Below are 21119 nucleotides of genomic sequence, written 5' to 3' on the forward strand. Positions count from 1 at the left end.
CTGGAGGCTGGCGGCTAACGTTAAGATGGGAAGCGCTCGGTGCCCCAGAGGCGGGCCTGTGTCTACTCGGGCGTGAGAGGCTAAGGCCGCCAGCCCGGGACCGGGGTCAACCACCTCCTCTCAAGACCCAGGCTCAGCCTGTTAAGACCCCTTCAGAACTGAAGCAGGGGAAGAGGGGCCACCCCAAGCCTCCAGCCGGACAGAGCTGCCGTGCCAGCAGACGGTTGCTATATAACTTTTATTTCTGGAAGGTAAAGTAGATACGGCAATATACAAAAAAAAAAAAAAAAAAAGAAAAGAAAAGAAAAGAAAAAACCCACAATAATATAAATTTTTACACTATTAAGTAAGTATACATTGGAATTTGAATGCAGTGGTCAGGACAGCATCTCACAAACCACCGTGTGGGTAGCTTAGGCATCCATGGGAATCCCTCGGCTGGGCAGGGGTCAGGCAGGCAGGTCCTGGAGGACTGGGTTTTTTAAGGGAGGGGCCAAAACAAGTCTCGGCTCCTCTCAGGGCTTTTGCTATAATCAGGGTTAAAACCAGAAACACATGCGACCTAAAAGCCACGGGGTTTTAGTTTCTGCTCCAGCGAAGCCGGGATCCTCTCCCGAGGTCCCTCGAGTTAAGCTAGTTATGATCTAGAGAAAGTCGCTAAAGGGAGATTGCTCGGTACTACCTATCAACCTCTGTTTGTCTTGGAGAGAAAGTCTCATCCCCTTCCTGCAAAAACTGGCAAATTTGGGTGTAACGCATAGCATTCCCTAGAAACTCTGGTCGACCGAGACAAGGTGGTTATGGACCACCCAATCTGGCCGTGCCTCTGGGTCTGAGGAGGCCCCATATCAGAGACCACCTCTCATGCTACTAAGTGTTCTGAGATGCACAGAAAATGCGAGTTGTTCTGCCTCACCGCGGGGGCCCCCATGTGGAGGAGACGGTCACCAGCGCTGGGGGAAGGCTGGGGTGTACACTCCCTCACGTGAGGGACAGACCTCGAGCTTATCACTAAGCCTCTGCCCCTGGCTTAACCAAGTGAAGAAGTGATTACAGGTGCTGCAGGAAATCACCAAGAAACTGGGATAAGAACCATATTCCCTGAGCTCAACTAGACCCTTGACTGGGGCCCCACGGTCTGACTCATGTTCGACCTGTAACTCTCTCCCTCTTATTCCAGGAGGTCCTGAGACCAGGATGCCTAAAGCAAACAGGACAAGGGACCTTTAGACATGGGAAGGAGCCACGCCACAAGAGGGGCTCAGGTAAACTGGGGGGAGAGGAAGAATCATCCCATCCCTTAGAAGGCACCCACAGAAACCACGCAGGCTCGGAAACAGGGGCGAAGTCTGGGGAGGAAAGGCGAGCAGGTTGAAAGTGCCCCTCTGCTCAGCCTCACCTACTAATAGGCCAGTAGGTGAAAGGGGAAAATAAAAACTTTGTTTATCAAAAAAAGTCTAAAATGTTTAGGGTCTCCTTCAACCTTCCTATATGAAAACCAAAGGCCAAGCCACATCTTCAGATGTCTGTTAAGGGCTGGATCTGAAGCTCATGTCAGCGTTTATATAAATTATCAGCCTGAAGAAAGCTGAATGCCTAAAGCACCAAGGAGGAAATTAACTGAGTTTTCTTAAATACAGAAAAGGCTATGCTGATACAGTGTTTTTTTGCCCTTTAAAAAACATTTTTTTTTTTTTAAGTTTAAAAAGAAACCTAGGGGCTTTGAAAGTCCTATCTTCTATTTGAACGTCAGCAAGGTTAAAAGTGCAATGCCAGGAGGATGTAGCTACAGACAGCTGTGGCATTAGCTTACAGAAATAGGCAGAGGGATGCCGCTGGCACCAGAGGCACTTGTCTGACAATGACAACAACAAACTGCTGAGAAAAGCGGGCAGGGGGGCAAAAAAAGACATTTCCTCTTTCTCCCTCTCGCCACCCCTTCCACATCCCCTGATCACAGCCTCAGAGAGCGCATTCTTATTTGCATTTAGATAAAAGCATATCACCCACATTCACTCATTTCTCTATTTTTAAAAAGTGCCCAGATTGCTCAAAGATAGCCGAAGTGAGAGACGAAAAAAAAATCTGGAACCACAGAGTTGGGAGTTGAGTTGATCTGGGCTTGGGCTGTTTAAGGGCTGGTGGAACACGTGTCGGTGCCTCCGTCACCTCTCTCTGCAGCTTCCGTCCTCGGCTTCTCACATGGGGGAGGTAGCGCACTCCGAGGTCAGCTCCATGTCGAACGTGAGGGATTCTGGGGGGGGGCACACAGGGAGAGCCAGTTCAGTCGCCTGGGCTCTACAGCTGGGGGGGCCCACACCCCTAGCCTTTCGGGGCACAGAGGCTCAGGCCGCCACTGCCATCTAGTCTCCTGCCCCTGCCCCTGCCCCTGCCCCTGCCCCTTGGTCGTCAAGATGGGGTCAGAGAATCCAGATTCTCTCTCCTCCCTTCTGGAAGGGCTCAGCCTCCTTCCTACCTTAACTCATTACCAACTCTCCAGGTTTAAAGAAGCTCTAAGGCTGCCCTGTTGAACGCAGCAGCCTGGAGCCACTTGGGATGTGACTAGTCCCAACCGAGATAGGCTGTGGTTATAAAACGCCGGGCAGGTTTCAAAGACTTAGTACGAAAGAAAACCTCATTCATTTTTTTCTTTTCTTTTCTTTTTTTTTTTTTTTGGCTGCACTGCACGCGCATCTTGCGGGGATCTTAGTTCCCCGACCAGGGATCGACCCCATGCCCCCTGCAGTGCAAGCATGGAGTCCTAACCACTGGACCGCCAGGGAAATCCCACACTCATTTTTTTCTAACGTGCAGAAATGCCGCTATTTTGGATTCACTGGGCTAAAGAAAATACATTTGTAAAATTAACCTCACCTGTTCCTTTTCACTGTTTTTAACGTGGCTGCTAGAAAATTTACTCTGGCATGGGGGTGTGCGTTTCTATAGGATAGCGCTGTTCGAGAACTCCTTCTACCAATCCAGGTGCCCCTCGCTTGGCTATGTACATGGGAGCATCACACCAAGGGGACTGACTTCCCTCACAGGGACAGAGTCCGGCAACCAGATACTCACCAAACTGCCCTCCTGCTGAGGGTTCAGCACCTTCACCATTATTTCCAAACTGCATCAATGAATCTAAAGTGCGGGGGGACATCGGCAGGTCAATGGTATTGCTGCAGGTCGTTCTGTAGGAAATGGGGAGCAGCAGGAGGGGAAAGGGCCGGGGTTGACAAGACACAATGGAGAAAAAAAAAAAAAAAGAACAAAACACACACACACAAGCCATCAAACTCTGGTCTCCAACAGAAAAATAAAAGCTCAAGCTTTTTAAACACACGAGGTCACTTTGAGTACTGAACATAGCTCGGAGGGTTCCAACCCTTCACAAGAGAACTCTCACCCGGTGTCCTGTTCCCAGGGATAACTGAGGACATTAGAAATGGAGGCAAAGCTGGGAAGGGAAGCCACTTACGGTGTCACACAGATGAACTTAGTCTTCAGGTATGGGGCAGCACCTGGGTAGAAGAAAACTCAGGCTTACTGACTGCGATTCCACTCTTGGGTACCCGGCAGGGGGAAGCCGGCTGCCTCCCCAGGGCCGACTTGAAACTCACTCCATCCTTGACCAGAGATTGTCTGGAACCTCCGTCTCCCCTCAGGGCTGCCCTCCCTCACTGTCTGCTCTTGATGTTCCAGTGCTTGCAGCTGGAAGCTCGGTTCTTTCCCTCAAGCCTTCCTGAGACTTTTCAGCCGACCCTGGTCCCACCCGAGCTCAGATGAGCTCCAGCCTTGTGTTCGTTCTCCCCCTCCATCATGTAAAGAGTTTAACTGCCTGTATGTGGACTGAGGACTGTATTCTAGCCTGGTTGTATCTCTTAGACTGAGTTCCCCGCATGCAGGACTGAGCCCACGCAGTCTGGGCACCACGTCCTGCTCAGATACCGAAGTCACCGAGTTTTTAAGAGAACGTGGGAACGGCTAATGCACTTCCAAAGCTGAGGGTGACACCTTCTGTTCCCATCAGCACTTATCTGCCTCTATTACCTTTTTCGGTGAGGGTATTAGTAACTCCCCAGTTGGATAACTACATCACACAGAAGAGCCTCTCCATGGGGAGGATGGCTCTGGACTGGGTGACAGGAGGCCTTACGTCTTCAACAGCTAAGAGATCCGGCCAAGGCCTTTTCTCTCTTGAGTATAAAATAAGAAGGAGGCGGAAGAGGGAGGGGCCCATCTTGGTCATTTATGATTCTTGTTCTACAGTTAGAAAAGTGAAGACTGAAATAAATGAATTTCAAGTGCCAAATGCTTACAGCAAGAGGTCAAAGAGCCCCGGGGACACTGGCATGGAATTTGGGGGATTCAGGTGAACAAATCACTTAGGAGGCATGGGGCGGGGCAGGGTGGGGTGGGCTGAGAGAAGCACAGCTATAAAGCTTGGGGCTCACAGTGAAACTGAGGGATCAGAAAGTACAATGACAGCCTGAGAAAGGGCATTGCCGAGGGGCCCTTAGACTCCCATCTGAGTTTACTTTTGGCCAAGAAATAGGTTAACTCAGTACCGAATCCAAAGAAGCTATCAAGGCAGGGTTCTGGTGTCTTATGAATCCATCTTGGCCCAGGCCTGAGGGGAGCTGACACCCCAGACAGAAAAGGGTTTAATTCCCTAAGTGATCAACGTTGCTGAGAAAAACACCTTCGGCCTGAGATGCCACAGTAGAAGCAAAGGAGAACTAAGACTAAAAGCTGATTTATGGCTCCGTACAAGGTTGTAAATGTACTTTATCTAATTTGTAAGATAAGGAATTTGTCATTTCTACAGAGGAATGTCTCCCTCAAGCCATGAGGAAATACAGCGTGAGCTTCTGAGTAAGGAGGAGGGAAGAGTCCTGGGAAGATAATCTAGGAGACAGATTTATCTCCTAGAGACAATAAAACCCTCAGGATGAGGGACCTCCCTGGTAGCGCAGTGGTTAAGAATCCGCCTGCCAATGAAGGGGACATGGGTTTGAGCCCTGGTCCGGGAAGATCCCATATGCCGCGGGGCAACTAAGCCTGTGTACCACAGCTACTGAGCCTGCGCTCTAGAGCCCGTGAGCCACAACTACTGAGCCCGTGAGCCACAACTACTGAGCCCATGCGCCACAACTACTGAAGCCCGTGCGCCTAGAGCCCGTGCTCCGCAACAAGGGAAGCCACCGCAATGATAAGTCCACGCACCGCAACTAGAGAAAGCCCCCATGCAGCAACTTAGACCCAATGCAGCCAAATAAATAAATAATAAATTATTAAATAAATAAATAAAACGAGCTCTCTAAAAATGGGCTCATACTTTTAAAAAAAAACAACCTTCAGGATGGGAACAGAGAGGAAATGGTCAGCTGCTCAACTCCGGAGGACCCCACATGCAGCCCGCCAGCACCCCACACCTGCGGACCCATTCGCCAAGCTCACACCCAGCCCCAGGAGGCAGACAAGCACTCAAGTAATTAGTTCCCTTCCTGTGACTGCCGTCTTGCCCCTGAGGAAACACTGAGGTCTCCAGGCAGGAAAGGGCCTTGCCTCCCGGGCACACAGGAGGCTTGAGGGAGGGCGCAGCCTCAGACTTGGAACTTGGACCTTGAAAGCAAAATTAGTCAAGGGCCCAGCACTTGGACCTAAATGCCTTCTGCAGAAGGAACAGGGTAGTGTGATGGGGGCTGATAAACAGATCTCCCAACCGAAGCACAACGTGGAAGGAGAGATAAGGGGCAAACAGGAAGTGAGAGTTACGCTCGCCTAGAGTGTGGCCAAGACTCAACCCCAGAACAAAGGAAAAAGGAAAGTCAATTGCCAATTAGCCCCAACTCCCTCTTCCAAGTCTCGTTCTTCTCACCCCAAGAGATCCCTCACAGGGAACTCCTGTGAAAAAGTGGGAAGGAAGCCGGTGGGTTTGTGTTTGTGTGTGGGAGAGCTCTTTGTACAAAAACAGTTTTTTCCAAAGCAACTGGGGCAGGGAAGCCAACCTCAAAGGATCCCTTTAAACCATTACTGGCTCTGTGATTAAGAAAACTTAAATAAAAACAAAGAACAGCAGATTATAGTGTTCTCATCAAGATCTGGACAGAGAACCCAGTGTCCGAACCCCAGACGCCCACGGGAACAGACTAGGGGGCTCTGCCCCTCCACGCTGGCGGCGGTGCTAGAGAGCGAGGGTTTAGTGTGGAAAATGTATGTGTAACTTACATAAGCACATGGGCTCTTGCACATTAAAAAACATCTTATTTTCAAGAGCTGCACATTCAAAGGACCGAGTCCACGCCCCTCACACCAGTTACTGTCTTCCCCTTCAATCACCACTCTCGTGCTCTTAAACCATGTTCCAGCGCTGCTAACACTCATTTCCTCCAGAAAGCCTTTCTTCATCCCTCTTGGCATTGCTCACATTGTTCCGTGATGCAGAAAAGGAAACACGCTAGACTGAAGTCTGAATCGCAAACCTTCCAGCATCTGCTTTGTAAGAAGTGCTGTGCTGGCTGGGCATCCTGTTTCTAAAGAATTCCGCCCTCGCTTTCTCTCCACGGTGTTTTAGGTATGTCTGGGTGTGTGCCTGCTGCTTCCCCCTTGAGACTGGTGCTTCTTGTAGGGCAGAGACTGGTGCTTCTTGTAGGGCAGAGCCTGGTGACTGATTCCTCTCCTCTCTCTAACCCCATCAGCCACCCCCCCAAAGGCACTCACTACAAAGTTCTTTCCCAGAAAGAGGAATAAAGATCACCAGGTTCTTCAGGCATTTGCCCTACCTGTCCTCCCAGGATCCTACAATTTCCCACTTTTCCCCAGGACTAAACGGCTGTCGTGGAAAATCAACAACTACCCGGGTCGGCTTCGGGATGCTCCTGGCTCTCTGGCCGACAGTACTTTCCGAACGCCTCCTCCTTCGGAATGTCAGGGTAGAGGTAGACCAGCGGAGACACGAGGATATTGGTGGCATCCATGATCTTATAGCCCATGATGATTTCAGCAAACGACATGTTGTTCAGCTGCTGCTTGGTGTATGGTTCCACCGACTGGATCTGGGTCTTACCTGTCAGGGGAAACGGGAAGGGAAGACTCAGGTGATCTTGGAGAAAACTACCTGACTTATTTTCCCTCAAGGGGGAAAGGCTTATGCCAACCCAGCGCTCGAGACCCTGAATATCCTGCCCAGTTGCCTGGCACTGGGGAAATGTTCAGCTGGCTTTGGGAGAGGCTATCCAGCTGGGCCACAGGTAATACACTTGGATAAACTATTTACATAAGATATATTAACAGGGTAGGAAAGAAAGGAGATGAAGAATGAAATTTAAATAGGCAAATATTAGTCCCTGGAGCCAGCAAAACAAAACTGGCAAGCCAATCCTCCAGCTGGTAGAATTTAGAGAAAAGAATCACCCAAATGTGCCTTACAAGTCTGAGGCGGGGGGGGGGGGGGGGGGGGGGGGTGGGGGGGGGTGTGTGCAAGGCCATCTCTGCCCACGAGGGGGCAGCACGTGCCTGAAACCAGCAGAGGCCACGGCAGCAGCTCACCACCAGGTGGGGTGGGGAAGAGCCAAGCTTACCGCTGATGTCCTTCTCCACCCAAGTGAAGGTGACTCCTCCTTCTTTGCTGCTTTCACTGAATCTCAGCAGGAAGGTGCCTGGGGGCTTGGTGCTCAAGATGGCCCGCTCCCTCTCCTTACTGATAAAGCCCATTATGTACCTGGAGGCAAAGAGGAGAAACAGCAAGATTTGGGCTGAGGGTTGCCCTGCTATTGGCCCGCTAGGAGAGCGGGGGACTTGTCACACCTGCGCACCCTGCCAGACACAAGAGTTCCAACCTACCCTTCATTCCAAAGGGCCAGGATGTACTTTTTCACAAGGTCAATGATATTGTCCAGCCAGACCCAGAAGGAGAAGCCCTTGCCGGCCATGTTTTCCTGGAGAAAAGAATAATGGGAAAGCCAAGTCCACCACCATCCCAGGCTTTTCCTTCCTAGGGGTGAGGTGCCACCAAAATCCTCAGGCCCATCTAGCCTCAGGCAGGTGCTACTGGCCGCTGGACCAAGAGCCTAGGGCCTTCAGGCCCAGCGTCCTCCACGACCTCCCAGCAGGTAAGCACCCTTCTCCCTCCCCTTCCCGTGAGGCAGACACACGGAGTTCACACGGTTGCTTACTTTGCAAAATTTAGCCCACGTGATCTGACACCCTGAATAGTTCACACCAGGTCCTGAAGGAAAAAAAATAATAAAGTAGTATAATTTTCAGTTTTGAATCAAGATCTTATTTCTTCAAACAGAACCATGTGCACAACTGCCCCACGATAGGCCCTGAAACCGTTGGTTTTCATGTATTTGACTGTTGCCACTGTTGTGTGCATGTGGTGCACCCGTCCGCCCCATACCCGACCCCATCATTTGACACACACACCACCCCTCCGAGTTGTTGTTTAGCCCAGCTGCCCTTTCTAGCCTCGTGTGGTGGTCCTGGAACCAGCAGCACACACTAAGAAGCTGACAGCTTGAGTTACAGGGTCACATTTGGTGGCAGCATGGGACAAAGCACAGGTAGCACGCAAAACATTCTACTATGGCTTTTTTTCCAGGGAGAAAATTAAAAACAAGCCTACGGATTCTTGAAGAAACAGACAGGGATACCAAGCCTTTAGCTCTAACACGCACTTAAAATATCTTCCAAGGTTGGATAAAGTAGTACCCTGGAAGGGTGAGGGAGACAGCCACCAAGAGAAAAGAAATCTGCCTCCCGCCTCATAAAAACGACCCCCAGGATGCACACCTCCTCTGCATCCTGACTCCCTGACCTGCTGGAGCACATGTGTTCTGGCCCTGGCACAGCACCTAGCTCAGTAAACTCTTCTGAATGAACAGCCCCATGGGCCAGATTCCTTTTCTGAGGAGGGTGAGGGGAGAAGAGGTGAAGTGCTGACCTAAGAGTTTCTCCGCCAGCGTTGTCAACTGCTCGATGCTCAGCCCGCGCTTGGTGGTGGAGGAGAACTGCCAGCTCAGCACCTCGGCCACTTGATCCCATGTTCCAATTGGGGGCTTGGTGAAAAAGTTCACGTTCTATTGGAAATGACACATTTGCTCCTTTAGATGAGAGGGTGGTGCCTGATGAGCTGCGCCAGGTACCGTGACAGCCCCGAGGAGTCTCAGGAAAAACGGGGGCCCGACTCACCTTGGGGTTGTTGGTCAGCATGTTATACCACAGGATGGACGCCCAGGCGTTGGGCATCTGACAGATGTTGGAGATCACCACAACTGGCAAGGAGTGGGTCTGTGGAGGGAGCGGGGAATGAGCTGGGGGGGGGGCGGGGGGCAGAGGGCCCTCGTGGCTTCCAAAACCTCTTCACCCATATCTCGCAGGGTTCGGAATAAAGGACGGGCCGTGGAGCACACCTGCTGCCAGCCCTCAGGGAGAAGCGGGGCCGAGTCCGCTCAACACCCAGAGCGGAAAGAATGCCGAACTCGGCGGCTGTCTGAACATCACCAGGAACTTGCAAAGCTAGCTTGCTCACGGTGGACTCACAGTCCCCGGATTCCCCGTTTACAACACCTGCAAGGCACCCTCCACGAATCGAAGCTGTGCCTGCCCATTAAACAGAGAGGCCCCAGGGATCAAAGACCAGGGTTCCTGCTTTTTCCGGTGTATCTTTAAAGATCAAGAAAGCTGGGGAAAGAGCATATAAATGCCATGATTGTCTGTATACTAAAAACACTGGTTGTTGAAAGACTGTGTTGCCCAAACTTTATAAAGTCACCTATGATCAATGTCTAAATACGAGTTTTTATATCAAGTTTGCTGAAAGCTGAGTAGACATGTATCTTCTAAGCACTCAGGCAAGACTTTCCTCTCAGGTGGGATACTAAGGATTTTTGGGGAGGAAGAGAAGCAAAAGTAAACACAGTGCTTAGCAGAGAGTCACCATTCCACCTTCTGGAGTAAAAACCTCAACCGGAAGAAGTCTTGTCCTGAATTACCACTGCGTGCAGCCCTACCCAGTTCTGTCACAGAACTCACCTCTAGGTCAATCTTGAGGCCTTGGTGATACACCTCAGTCTCAAAGGTGATCAGGTGCAGCTCCTCAGTCACAATCAGGGAGGCCTGCAAGAAGGAGGAGGACGCTATTCCTCAGAGAGCATGGTATTCAGTCCTGACGCCACCACACCATCCAGAAGGGCAATCCGCCAGGTGGCCACAGACACAACTGGAGCACGTGGTCTCTTCTACACTATCACTCTCCAGTGCTATGGTCCTCAACCTGACCTCCTCCTAGCTTTATTATGATACTAAGGAGATCCAATAGGTTATGTATAAAATGCGTAAGGCACAAAGAATGACAAAACAGTGAACACCTGTGTACCCACCACCCAGTTTAAGGGAAAGACCATCACTACTGAGGTTCTCTGGGCACCCTTCCCAACCCCATCCATCCCTGTGCCTCCTCCCTCAGAAGTAACGGCTATTTTGTCTTTTGAGTTCATCATTTCCTAGCTCTTCTTTATGGTTTTACCACATTTATACCTCTAAACAATGTATGTGTGGTATAGTTTGTTTAGTTCCATCTTATACATATGGAATCACACCCTGTGTATTCTTTTGTGACTCGCTTTTCACATCCATGTAGCTGTGTGCACCTGCAATTTCTCCATTTTCACAGCTGTATAGTATTCCATCACCTGACTATACTGCAGATCATTTATCCACTCTAGTGCTGATGGCACTTGGTTTGTATTTAGGGCTTACAATCAGGCTGCTCTGACATTTTGTACATATCTCCTGCTACCTATGTGCAAAGATTCCTCTATTGTTAAATCCTGGGAGGGGCACTGCTGGTTTACAGGGTATGTTCATTTTTATAATGCCCAATTGTTTTCCAAAGTGACTGAAAAAATTTATACTCCCACCAGCAATATAGCGACATTATTTTGAATGAGAATTGCCAATGAATTATTAGAAATTCCAATTCATATTTAAAATGCTCTTTTTCTAATTACAAAAGTAATACACTTTCAGTTTAAATGCAAATACTACAGAGATAGTACAGAGTAGCCTTGGATAAGAACAGCAGCACTGTTTGGTAGATATTCCTCTAGAATTTTGTAATGCAGACATGAATAGACAAAATACAGTGCAAGTTTTTTTAAACAGATATACTAATATACTACTCAAATTATTTTGCATCTTTTTTTCCTAAATATGCCACATACATTTTCCTGTATCATTGCATACCTCACTCTTTAACTGCTGTCAAGTATTATAAATTCAATTTTTTTTTTTCAAAAGGCCTGCTACGTTCTAGAGAAGAGGGTAAGAATAGCTCAGGGGACAAATATCAGAAAAAGAATAGGGTGTCACAGTTTTATAAAAAAGATTTAAAACTAGTTTTTGGTCACATTTACCTTTTTTTTTTTTTTTTTTTTTAAGTTTATTTTTTTTTTTTCTTTTTTGGCCACGCCATGCAACTTATGGGATCTTAGTTCCCCAACCAGAGATCAAACCCAGGCCCTTGGCAGTGAAAGCCCTGATTCTTAACCACTGGACCGCCAGGGAAGTCCCTTAAGTTTATTCCTGACACTGAGTCCAATAATCTGAATAAATGGGAGGCAGAGAAGAAATAAGGGGATTCGTATTGTTTTGTTCTTTTTCTTTTGGTAAAATGTTTAACTCGGATTTGTTGAAACCTTCCATCCCACCTCAGTGACCAAAGCAGGTCACCAAAAGCTGAGCCAAGCCATGTCAGCGCACGGAAGTTGGAAGGGGAATTTGGAAAGCCCCAGGAAAGGTGGAACGCTTCTTTTCCACTACATGGGTGTGGGCAAGGGACTTTCCACTCCTTAATGACTAGCCGACTCCCTGGACAATCAAGGAAATGCTCCGAGCCAGAGTACTGCAAGGCATGAGTGACTTCTGATGTGTCATGTTGGCCTGGGGTGACTGCAGCTGGTCAGGTGTCTCTACTTCTGGGCAGTTAAGAAGGCTCTCTTTCTCTCCTCCTCAAAGAAAACCCTCCTATAGTTGGCTTTCATCCCCAACAAAACTTACGTCGCAGTTGGCTCGGCCCCCGTTACCACATCTCTGCTCTCTCAGGGTCTGTAAGAAAAGCAAAGAGCATCCCCTGTCACGTGAGGCTCTCCCCTAACCCCTCCCCCTGCCAGAGGCCCTGGGAGAAGGTGAGTCCAGGCTTCTTCCGTGTACCAAGTGTTTGAACTCTGCGGAGAGGCTGCCGTTGTTGGACTCTTCCATGTTCATCACTTTTGTGTTTGTGCCCAGGATGTTAAATTTCCGGGATCTGAATCACAGGAGAAAAAAACCAACCACATAGGTGAGCGAGTGGTCAGAGGACAAAGTTAGGTTAAACGGGAACACAAGGAAGCCTCCAGGCTGAACTTACCCTCTGAGAGCTGCAACATCCCCGGAGTCTCTGTTAAGAACACAAACCAGTGGTAATAAAAAAGGCCCTGAGTTTCTTCAAAAGTCTACTTTGAACACCTATAATTTATTCTGATGGAAAAACTGCTGTTCTCCTGGGGATTTCTGTACATGACTCTATTACATTTTATATGTGAAATTAACAATCCTATACATGCTGAAATAGTAGACACAGCTGGTTGCCTACCCAAACTCTACTCCCCTCTTCCTAACAGAACCTTGACTCTGTCAAGTATCTTTCCCATCTGTTTAATAAATAGTACATTCTGTGGGAGTTCACAGATTAAAATGGATCAACTTTTAAACCATTCAGAAGATACCTTTCCATATACCACATTTTATTTTATTTTTATTTATTTATTTATTTTGGCCATGCAGCTTGTGGGACCTTACTTCCCTGACCAGAGATTGAACCCAGGCCCTCGGCAGTGAAAGCTCAGAGTCTTAATAACCACTGGACTGCCAGGGAATTCCCCATATATCACATTTGAGAACTTAAATAAAGTCCTCATTATCAGAAAATTTTCCCTCATGTCTAGCCTATATTTACTTTTCTTTTTACATTCTTTTTTCTTTGTATTATACCTTTGATGTAATTGACAAATAATAAACTACATATATAAAATGCACAATTTGATGAGGTTTGATATATGTATACTATACACGCCTGTGACATCATCAACCCAATCAACATAATGAACATATCCAGCATCCCCAAGTTTCCCCACGCCTTTACGTGACCCATTCCCCAGTCCCACACTTCACCCACCCCTGTCCCCAGGCAATCAGTGATCTGCTTTCAGTCATGATAGATTCATTCGCACTTCTAGAATTTTATATAAATGAAAACATAAAGTATGTACTCTTTTTTTCTTGGTCTGGCTTCTCTCATCCAGTGTATTAATTTGGAGATTTATCCCTGTGTTGTGGGTATCAATAGTTCATTCCTTTTTGTTGGTGAATAATATTCCGTTGTATGGATATACCACCAACTGTTTATTCACCTGTTGATGGACACTCATCTATCAATGAAGATTCCTGTACAACCCTCTGTGTGGACATATGCTTTCATTTCTCTTGGGTAAATACCTAGGAGTGGAATGGTTAGGTCATAGGGTAGGTGTATGTTTAACTTTTTAGGAAACTGCCAAATTGTCTTCCAAAAGTGGTTGCCATTTTTACCACCATTATACTATACATTTGCCTATGCTTTTAAGATATATCTAGAATTTATTCTGATGGACAGTGAAAAGTTTAACTTCTTACTCAAATCCCCCCAATACCAAGTTTCCCTAAGACGACTTACTGAATAATCCACCCTTCCCTTGCTAATTTAAGATATCAATTAAAATGTATATTAATTCCTTATATAAACCTGAAGTCTATTTTTGGACTTTAGATTTTGCTTCAATGATCAGTTTATTCCCGCCCTGGTAACACACTCATTTAGCAACTGAAACTTTGTGATACATTTTAATATTGGGCAAGGCAGCTTCCCATACCACCCCCCATAATTTTTATTTGTTAAAAAAATTCTTTTGGAAAGTAGAATGGTGGTTGTCAGGCGCTGGAGGGAGAGGGAAATGGGGATTTGATCTTCAATGGATATAGAGTTTCAGTTTTATAAGATGAAAAAGTTCTGGAGATCTGTTGCACAACAATGTCCATATACTCAACACTGCTGAACTGTACACTTACAAACGGTTGATATCAACTATACATCAATAAAAAAATAAAAAGAAACCAACTGAGAAAAAATATGAGGTAAATTTGAACAGTAACTGGCTATTTGATGATATTAAAGAAGTATTTGGGGCAAGATTTTAAATTGCTAAGATGGTAAATTTTATGTTTATCACAATTAAAAATAAACAAATCCTTTTTAAAAACTATCTCTGCTTATGTTTTTCATCTAAGATATAACTTGAAAAGCAAGTCAAGAATTTTCAAAAATCCTATTCATGTTTTGGTTGGTTCTATATTAACTGGGAAGAATCAACATCTTTATAATAAAATTAAAAGTCTTCAGTCCAGGAGTATGACTTATCGCCTCACTTTTAAAAAGTCACTTCCTCACTAAAATTTCACAGTGTTCTTCAAGTAGGTCTTAAATATTTCTGTTAAGTTTATCACCATTTATTTTTTATTTTTGTTGCTTATTGTGAGATCATTTTTCTATTATAATTTCTAACTGGTTGATGCTAATTTATGGTTAAAGTAATCAATTTTTGCTTATTTATTTATTTATTAAACTTACCACCTTCCTCAAGTCCCTAATTTCATTAGTAACTATTTTCCAATTCATTCTCATGAAATTTCCAGATAAACAATTATATCACCTACATTTTCTCTTTTTTAATCTTTTCAGAGGGAAGGGCATTTTAATTTTTTAAAGGTACTGTCAAATTCTGAAGAGGATTCCATTATGTGGTAAAGTGCGAAACAGCAACAAAAATCAATTTTCCCATATATTCTCAGTTTTATATAATATGCATACATTACATTTATAAGTAAAAAAATGAATAAAGAGAAAGAGGAACTCGAGGTCACAATAGCAATAGTAACTCAAATCTGTACCGCCAGCTTTGTGGTTTTGTTCAGGCACATAAATGACAATGCACAGCAAGGCTTTTGAAAACTTTTTAAAGAAACGACGATCTCTGAACGAAGATAAAGCCTCTAAGTTCACATGATGTCTGTCAAAATTCCCATTTCTCTGTCCCTCGTTTGAAAAAAAGAAAAAAAGAGCTAAGATAAGGAGTACTTACTTGTCAATGCACACTTTAATTTTAAGCTGATAATTTAGCTCAGGGAATTTGACCAGCAATCTATTTCAAAAAAAAAAAAAAGAAAGAAAGAAAGAAAAAAAAAGTTTCAGAGCAAAGAAAAAACATCCAATTAAAAAAAAAAAGTCACTAGGCTCCCCCAGCAACTTCTAGTTGAAGTAATATAAAATTCGTTAACTCTTCAATCCTAAAGAGGTAAGTCATAATCCCAAATTCCTCTTCCCACGGGTGCTGGGTTTCACTTTAAGTCAAGCATCAGGCAAAAAGGGACTGAAAGAAAGCCTAAGAACTAAGAACTTAGATAAAGTTGTGAGAGATTCACCAAAGGATAATGAAAGCCATTTCATGAAAAATATTACAGGAATACATGCTCTGCAGGTGGTATTCTTTCTATTAAACCTGAAACCTAACACCATACTACCTTTCTGAGGAGGGAAATTTCACTGCAGAAGGGCAAACCCCAGCTTACCTGTTCTGACTTGAATGCGAAAGTAACGCTCCACCTGCAGGCCCCTCACCCACCTGCCCTGTGGCCTCTTAGCTTCTAGTATCACTAAGCTTTATTCTTTCCCTTAAAATCCTCAGGGAAAAGTAGGCTCAAAGAACAAAAAATAACTGGCATTATTCTGCCCCTTTTGCAGGAGAGATGGAGATTCTATGGCTTAAGACTTTAGGTCTGGAATCTTAGGAATACAACGGGCCTGAATCATAGGAATGTACCCAGGTAACCTCAAAAAGATTACCATTCTTTAGCTTTTGACAGGAGAATCAGAGAGCAAGCTGATATCATGCCAACAAATTCCATACCCATCATAGTACTGCCTGCGACGCCTATAAAGAACAACCCTGGTCACCAACTCTGTTCTGGCCCTGAGAGTGACCCTTGATACAATATCTGCCAGAAGTGGAGGTTCCGTGGCCCACCTGACTTTAGTTGTAAACTGGACACCGGTCTTGATGACTAATGGCCGGTCGGGATGCATAGGCATGCAGGGCTGCCGCTCTACCACGAAGGCACTGGAAGGGAAAGAGAAGGGCAGTGGTTCACACACAACTCAGTGGGCCAGTCCCTGTCCTGTTCCTCGGAAGTCAGCCAATCTCTTGTTCAAGGACATTTTGGGGAGGGGGGGTGGAGGGCGGGGGTGATGGGGGAAAGGGGCAGGGACTCTAAGTTACCTTTTCATTAAGTTTCTAAACAGCTCTACGATTCTCTCCTCCAGCATTGGCCGGTGTTGTACAATGGGATCCCCTTTGTAGCTAACTTTCTGCTGCAACTCCTCCAGTTTCTTAATTTGTTGGCGGGTCTGAAGTTGAGATTCTGCCAATGAGGTTATCCTGCCAATAAAATAAGGAAGATACCAGTTACCTAAGTGGGTGTACACAGGTGAGTTGGAGAAGGGGAAGGGAATACCACAGGTATAAACACCTGTATGCAGTCCCCTGACATAGGAAAGGGGCATTTTTTTTCATTGTGGGAAAATATGCATAGCATAAAATTGACCATTTCTAAATGTACAGTTCAGCAGCATTAGATTAGAAAAGGGAAACTTATTTTTGCCTTTCTTGGGGTTTTTTTGGCCACGCTGCGTGGCTTGCAGGATCTTAGTTCCCTGACCAGGGGTTGAACCTGGCCCCTGGCACTGCAAGTGCTGAGTCCTAACCACTGGACTGCCAGGGAATTCCCTATTTTGCCTTTTTAAAACAGTGCCTTCCTAAAATTTTACATTTCAAAGAGGAAGGCAGGCACAGAGGAAGAAGTGTCAAAACTTATGCCACTAGGAGGCATTAATCGCGTCACCACTGGAAAGTGACGAACATTAGAACCCAGATATGGAGAACGTGAAATAAGGAATTTGATGCTCACTTTCCTCAGCCTAACTTGTCTTTGTACCCAAATCTGAGGACTGGGGAAGCGCAGGACATCAGACAGCCCAAGAAGATGGGTTTGAGCCAGCTCTGTCCCTCACTACCTGTGCAAACTTGGCCAGGTCCCTTCACTCTCGTGGGCCTTGGTGTTCCCTTGCCTGAGAGATGGGGGGTAGAACTGCACGATCCCCAGGAGCCCTTTCAACCTCACCTACCATGGATCAAAGGATGTGACATAATGTTTCAAAATATTGATAACATGCCTATAGAAAAAGTAGACAGGGAGACAAAGGCTGATTAAGTCTGTCCCCAGGAATGGAGAATATCAGTGTCTCTCTTTGATGGCCCCCCCACTAGTTTAGTAAAGACCCCAAAGAGAGAAGGTGGAAGGCAAGGGGCAGGGGAGGACGGCACCAGGACTTCTGAGCTCGCTGACTCCCTTCTGGCATCTACATTCTCCATTCCCAGAACTTAAGCTTTTTGGTTCCCTGATCAGGAAGCATTTAAAACTGCTCTCAGTAAATCAGCAAAGCTCAGGGTTAGTGAGGATGTGAACAAACAGGCATCTCATGTAGAGTTGTCCTAAATTTCCAGTTTCATGCTCTGTGTATCTGGGTTCCCTTTCATGTCAAGTTTCTCCCAGTTTAAGCTGGTGCAGCATATTTGTCATTGGGCCTTGCACATCAAGGGTGCTCCATCAAGATTTTCTGAATGAATGAAAGTAAAAGAGCAGATTATAGAAGAGCATATAAAGAATGATCCTACTAATGTGGAATGTATAGATTTCTATCTTGTATATATACAACAGATGTCTAGAGTGACAGTCACCAAAATTTTAACTCTAAGTACCTCTGCATGATTTGATCTTTAAAGTCTTTTCTTCTCTTTATTAATTTTCCGTATTTGAACTTTTTTCCCTTATAAAAAGCATGTCATTTGAGAGTATTAAAGTAACTAAAATTTGAAATTTAGTCCACGTGTTAAATACAGTTAAACCAAAAGCTTTATTCCAAGTAGTCAAATATATTTAAAATATAGCAATATAGGGATTTCCCTGGTGGCTCAGTGGCTAAGAATCCGCCTACCAATGCAGGGTACACAGGTTCGAGTCCTGGTCCGGGAAGATCCCACACGCCACGGAGCAACTAAGCCCGTGCGCCACAACTACTGAGCCTGCGCTCTAGAGCCTGTAAGCCACAACTACTGAAGCCCGCGCACTAGAGCCTGGGCTCTGCAACAAGAGAAGCCACCGCAATGAGAAGCCCAAGCACCGAAACGAAGAGCAGCCCGCGCTCGCTGCAACCAGAGAAAGCCCGCGTGCAGCAACGAAGACCCAATGCAGCCAAAAAACCCCCCAAACAAATAAATAAATAATTTATTTAAAAAATATAAAATATAGCAATATAAATACATTTTCATTAAAAAAATTTGTCCAAATAAAGTAAAAGCTTTAACCCTTAGACTAAATTTGAGTATGTTGAAGTCCCCACCTCTGAAATGTAGTAGCAACTCTTTGGGCCTGCAGTTCTGACCATAATTTAGCACAGCTTTCTAGGAAGAGAGGAAAAACTTCTCTTTTCTGTTTTACCAGTTTTCTAGCCGATCTAGGCAGATGTTGGGAGGGCCTCCAATGCAAGCAATCTGCTGCCGCCTCTTCCAGTCGGCCAGCTCTTCATCCGTGAGAGTTTTCTGCACGTACTCCATAGCTGACAAAAGCCCTGCCAACTCACTCACGATGCTCTGGTTGGAAACCAAAAACAAAGTCAGAAAACATTTCCTCAGACCGTCTCTCACCACAGTCTTTAGTCAATTCCAGAAAAGGAACTCATCAGAAAACAAGCCAGTTCTTCCCTGAGATGCCCAAGTCCTGCACGTGAGTGAGACAGGCAGGCGGAGGTGCCCACAGCTCTTACTCGCCGCATCTGGTCCAGCGCAGTAAGCATCTGTTCGAGCTGCTGCATCTTCTGCCTGGTCACTGACTGGTTGTTTCCATTCAGATCTTGCATATCTGAGAAGGAAGGAGAAACTCCTTGAGCTGACGGAATACTCCTATCCTCAGTAACTAGGCTCCCTTAAGCGCCAGCAGCCCCTGAGCACCCACTCCCCCGAGTCTGAACAAGCAAGTCCTGAGACTCAAGGAGCACAAACTCACTTTCTACGGGAGATTTTAACGTCTCTAATATTCACTTGCCTCCTTGACTCTTGAGGGTTTTGTAGTTGAAATCAAAGTCATCCTGGAGATTCTCTACCACTTTCATTTTCTGTTCCAGATCCTGTTTAAAACAAACCAAAACAGAAGTAAAAAGGATTTCCCTGGGGAGAGGGAAAAGGAAGTTTCTGAATAGGATTAAAAACCTCACAAAAGATACACGCAGGACCCACAGGCAACTTCCCCAAGAAAAGTCTTCCTGCCCTAGACTTGCTTCACCTGGACACGCTTCCGGACATCCTGTAGGTGCTGCTCCAGCATTTGCTGCTTCTCCGTCACCACGGCGGCCGTGGGATGGTTGGCCTGGCCCCCTTGCTGCCAAAAAAGGGAGCCAATGTACATGTGAATGCTGGAAATACGGGGAGAAAAACATCTCTGTCTAGTCTCCATCTACCCCCGCTACGCTTCCTGCTTGGCCTGAGCTGCTGCTGCCATTGTGAGGGGAAAGGTGGTTACACCGGCAGCCAGTGCCCTCCAGCCGCTGTCAGTATGGTGCCAAGAAAGCTCTCACACTTCTACCTGTATCCTTGGCTTTTTACCTCTAGGTCGTAATATAAACCCACTCTATGTATTGCACTAGGAGACCACATGTTGGGCTAAGACACAGTCCCTACCTTCAGAAAACTCATTCTAGGTAAGTATATATATAAAAAGATTCAGAACAATTTATGACAGCAGATGCTAGATGCCTATTTTATTGCATCGGGCAGGACCTACTGTACAGCACAGGGAACTCTACTCAATATTCTGTGATAACCTATATGGGAAAGATTCTGGAAAAGAATGGATATATGTATGTGTATAACTGAATCACTCTGCTGTACACCTGAAACTAACACAACATTGTAAATCAACTATATCCCAATATAAATTAAAAATTAAATTTAAAAATAATAATAAATAAATGCATTGGGCGGGGGGACCTCCCTGGTGGTCCAGTGGTTAAGAATCCACGCTTCCACTGCAGGGGGCAGGGGTTCGATCCCTGGTTGAGGAACTAAGATCCCGCACGCCAGGAGGTGCAGCCAAAAAAAAAAAAATGCATGGGGGTGTCCAATACATTTCTGTGGGATAATAAAAAAACCATTCTGTCCCAGGGTGAAATTCCCTATCAAGAGATATTATCTCAGGGGAGAAGGGGAGGAGGCCGGTGCCTTGAAAAGGTCGAACTGCACATGAAACTTACAAATAAGTTTTGTCAAAGTAATAGGACGTCTTCGGACAAAAAAGACCATGTAAAAGCTGCAAGTGACCAAGACAGTGTGCTACTGGCATAGGATGGAGATATCAGCCAATGGAACAGAACTGAGAGTCCAAGAAAGACATTATATACCCAGTTTCCCAAACTAGAAATTCTGGGTTGTCTTTGATTTCACACTGAGCCACCAAATCTTCCTGGCTCTTGGCTCTATATTCCGTAATCTCTCCAACTGATCTCTAGCCCCACTGGCTCAGTTCAAGCCCCGACTGTTGATCCCTTTGCCTCTAATCTCGCTCACTTCCAGTCTGCTCTCTATACTGCTGCCAGAAGTCTCCAAAATAGATCTAAACATGCCAGCTTTAGAGGGAACCATGCTCTCCTTTTCCAGTGGACCCTGTCCAAGCCCACAGAATACAAACTTCCCGTAGAAGTTCTGGGAAGGCGACCTCCACCCTTACTCTCTTCACAGGGAGAGTGACTCATCGGATTAGTGAGGTTGGGACAAAGACTCTAGCACATGGAGACCTTCGAAGGGCCCAGCACTTAAGCTGGTGCCTCTCTCCTCCCACTCTTGCCTTCCTGGGGCACTCCTGGGGCAGAAGCGAGGGCCTGG

The 21119-nt window shown here is 46.1% G+C and overlaps 1 protein-coding gene across 5 annotated transcripts in view; it reads right to left on the reverse strand.

The window, feature by feature from the left end:
• Nucleotides 1–254: 254 nt before the first annotated feature.
• Nucleotides 255–21119, reverse strand: part of STAT3 (signal transducer and activator of transcription 3) — a 63922-nt gene continuing 43057 nt past the window's right edge. Inside the window, exons 5-24 of one of the 5 annotated variants that reach the window (XM_068531438.1) lie at nucleotides 19525–19620; nucleotides 19288–19369; nucleotides 19010–19104; nucleotides 18685–18836; nucleotides 16407–16565; nucleotides 16155–16247; nucleotides 15213–15272; nucleotides 12407–12436; nucleotides 12211–12304; nucleotides 12058–12105; nucleotides 10033–10116; nucleotides 9190–9288; nucleotides 8942–9077; nucleotides 8172–8224; nucleotides 7840–7934; nucleotides 7578–7717; nucleotides 6854–7063; nucleotides 3473–3515; nucleotides 3073–3135; nucleotides 255–2254 (exon numbers count right to left, since the gene is read on the reverse strand). In XM_068531438.1, the coding sequence (XP_068387539.1) occupies nucleotides 3111–3135; nucleotides 3473–3515; nucleotides 6854–7063; nucleotides 7578–7717; nucleotides 7840–7934; nucleotides 8172–8224; nucleotides 8942–9077; nucleotides 9190–9288; nucleotides 10033–10116; nucleotides 12058–12105; nucleotides 12211–12304; nucleotides 12407–12436; nucleotides 15213–15272; nucleotides 16155–16247; nucleotides 16407–16565; nucleotides 18685–18836; nucleotides 19010–19104; nucleotides 19288–19369; nucleotides 19525–19620 (1794 nt within the window). In that variant the 3' untranslated portion in view covers nucleotides 255–2254; nucleotides 3073–3110. Of the gene's footprint in view, nucleotides 2255–3072; nucleotides 3186–3472; nucleotides 3516–6850; nucleotides 7064–7577; nucleotides 7718–7839; nucleotides 7935–8171; nucleotides 8225–8941; nucleotides 9078–9189; nucleotides 9289–10032; nucleotides 10117–12057; nucleotides 12106–12210; nucleotides 12305–12406; nucleotides 12437–15212; nucleotides 15273–16154; nucleotides 16248–16406; nucleotides 16566–18684; nucleotides 18837–19009; nucleotides 19105–19287; nucleotides 19370–19524; nucleotides 19621–21119 lie in introns of all 5 variants that reach the window. The other 4 variants (XM_068531439.1, XM_068531436.1, XM_068531437.1 and 1 more) reach the window with 4 other exon arrangements.

This window comes from Eschrichtius robustus, chromosome 20 (assembly GCF_028021215.1).
Source record: "Eschrichtius robustus isolate mEscRob2 chromosome 20, mEscRob2.pri, whole genome shotgun sequence".
Classification (NCBI taxonomy): domain Eukaryota; kingdom Metazoa; phylum Chordata; class Mammalia; order Artiodactyla; family Eschrichtiidae; genus Eschrichtius; species Eschrichtius robustus.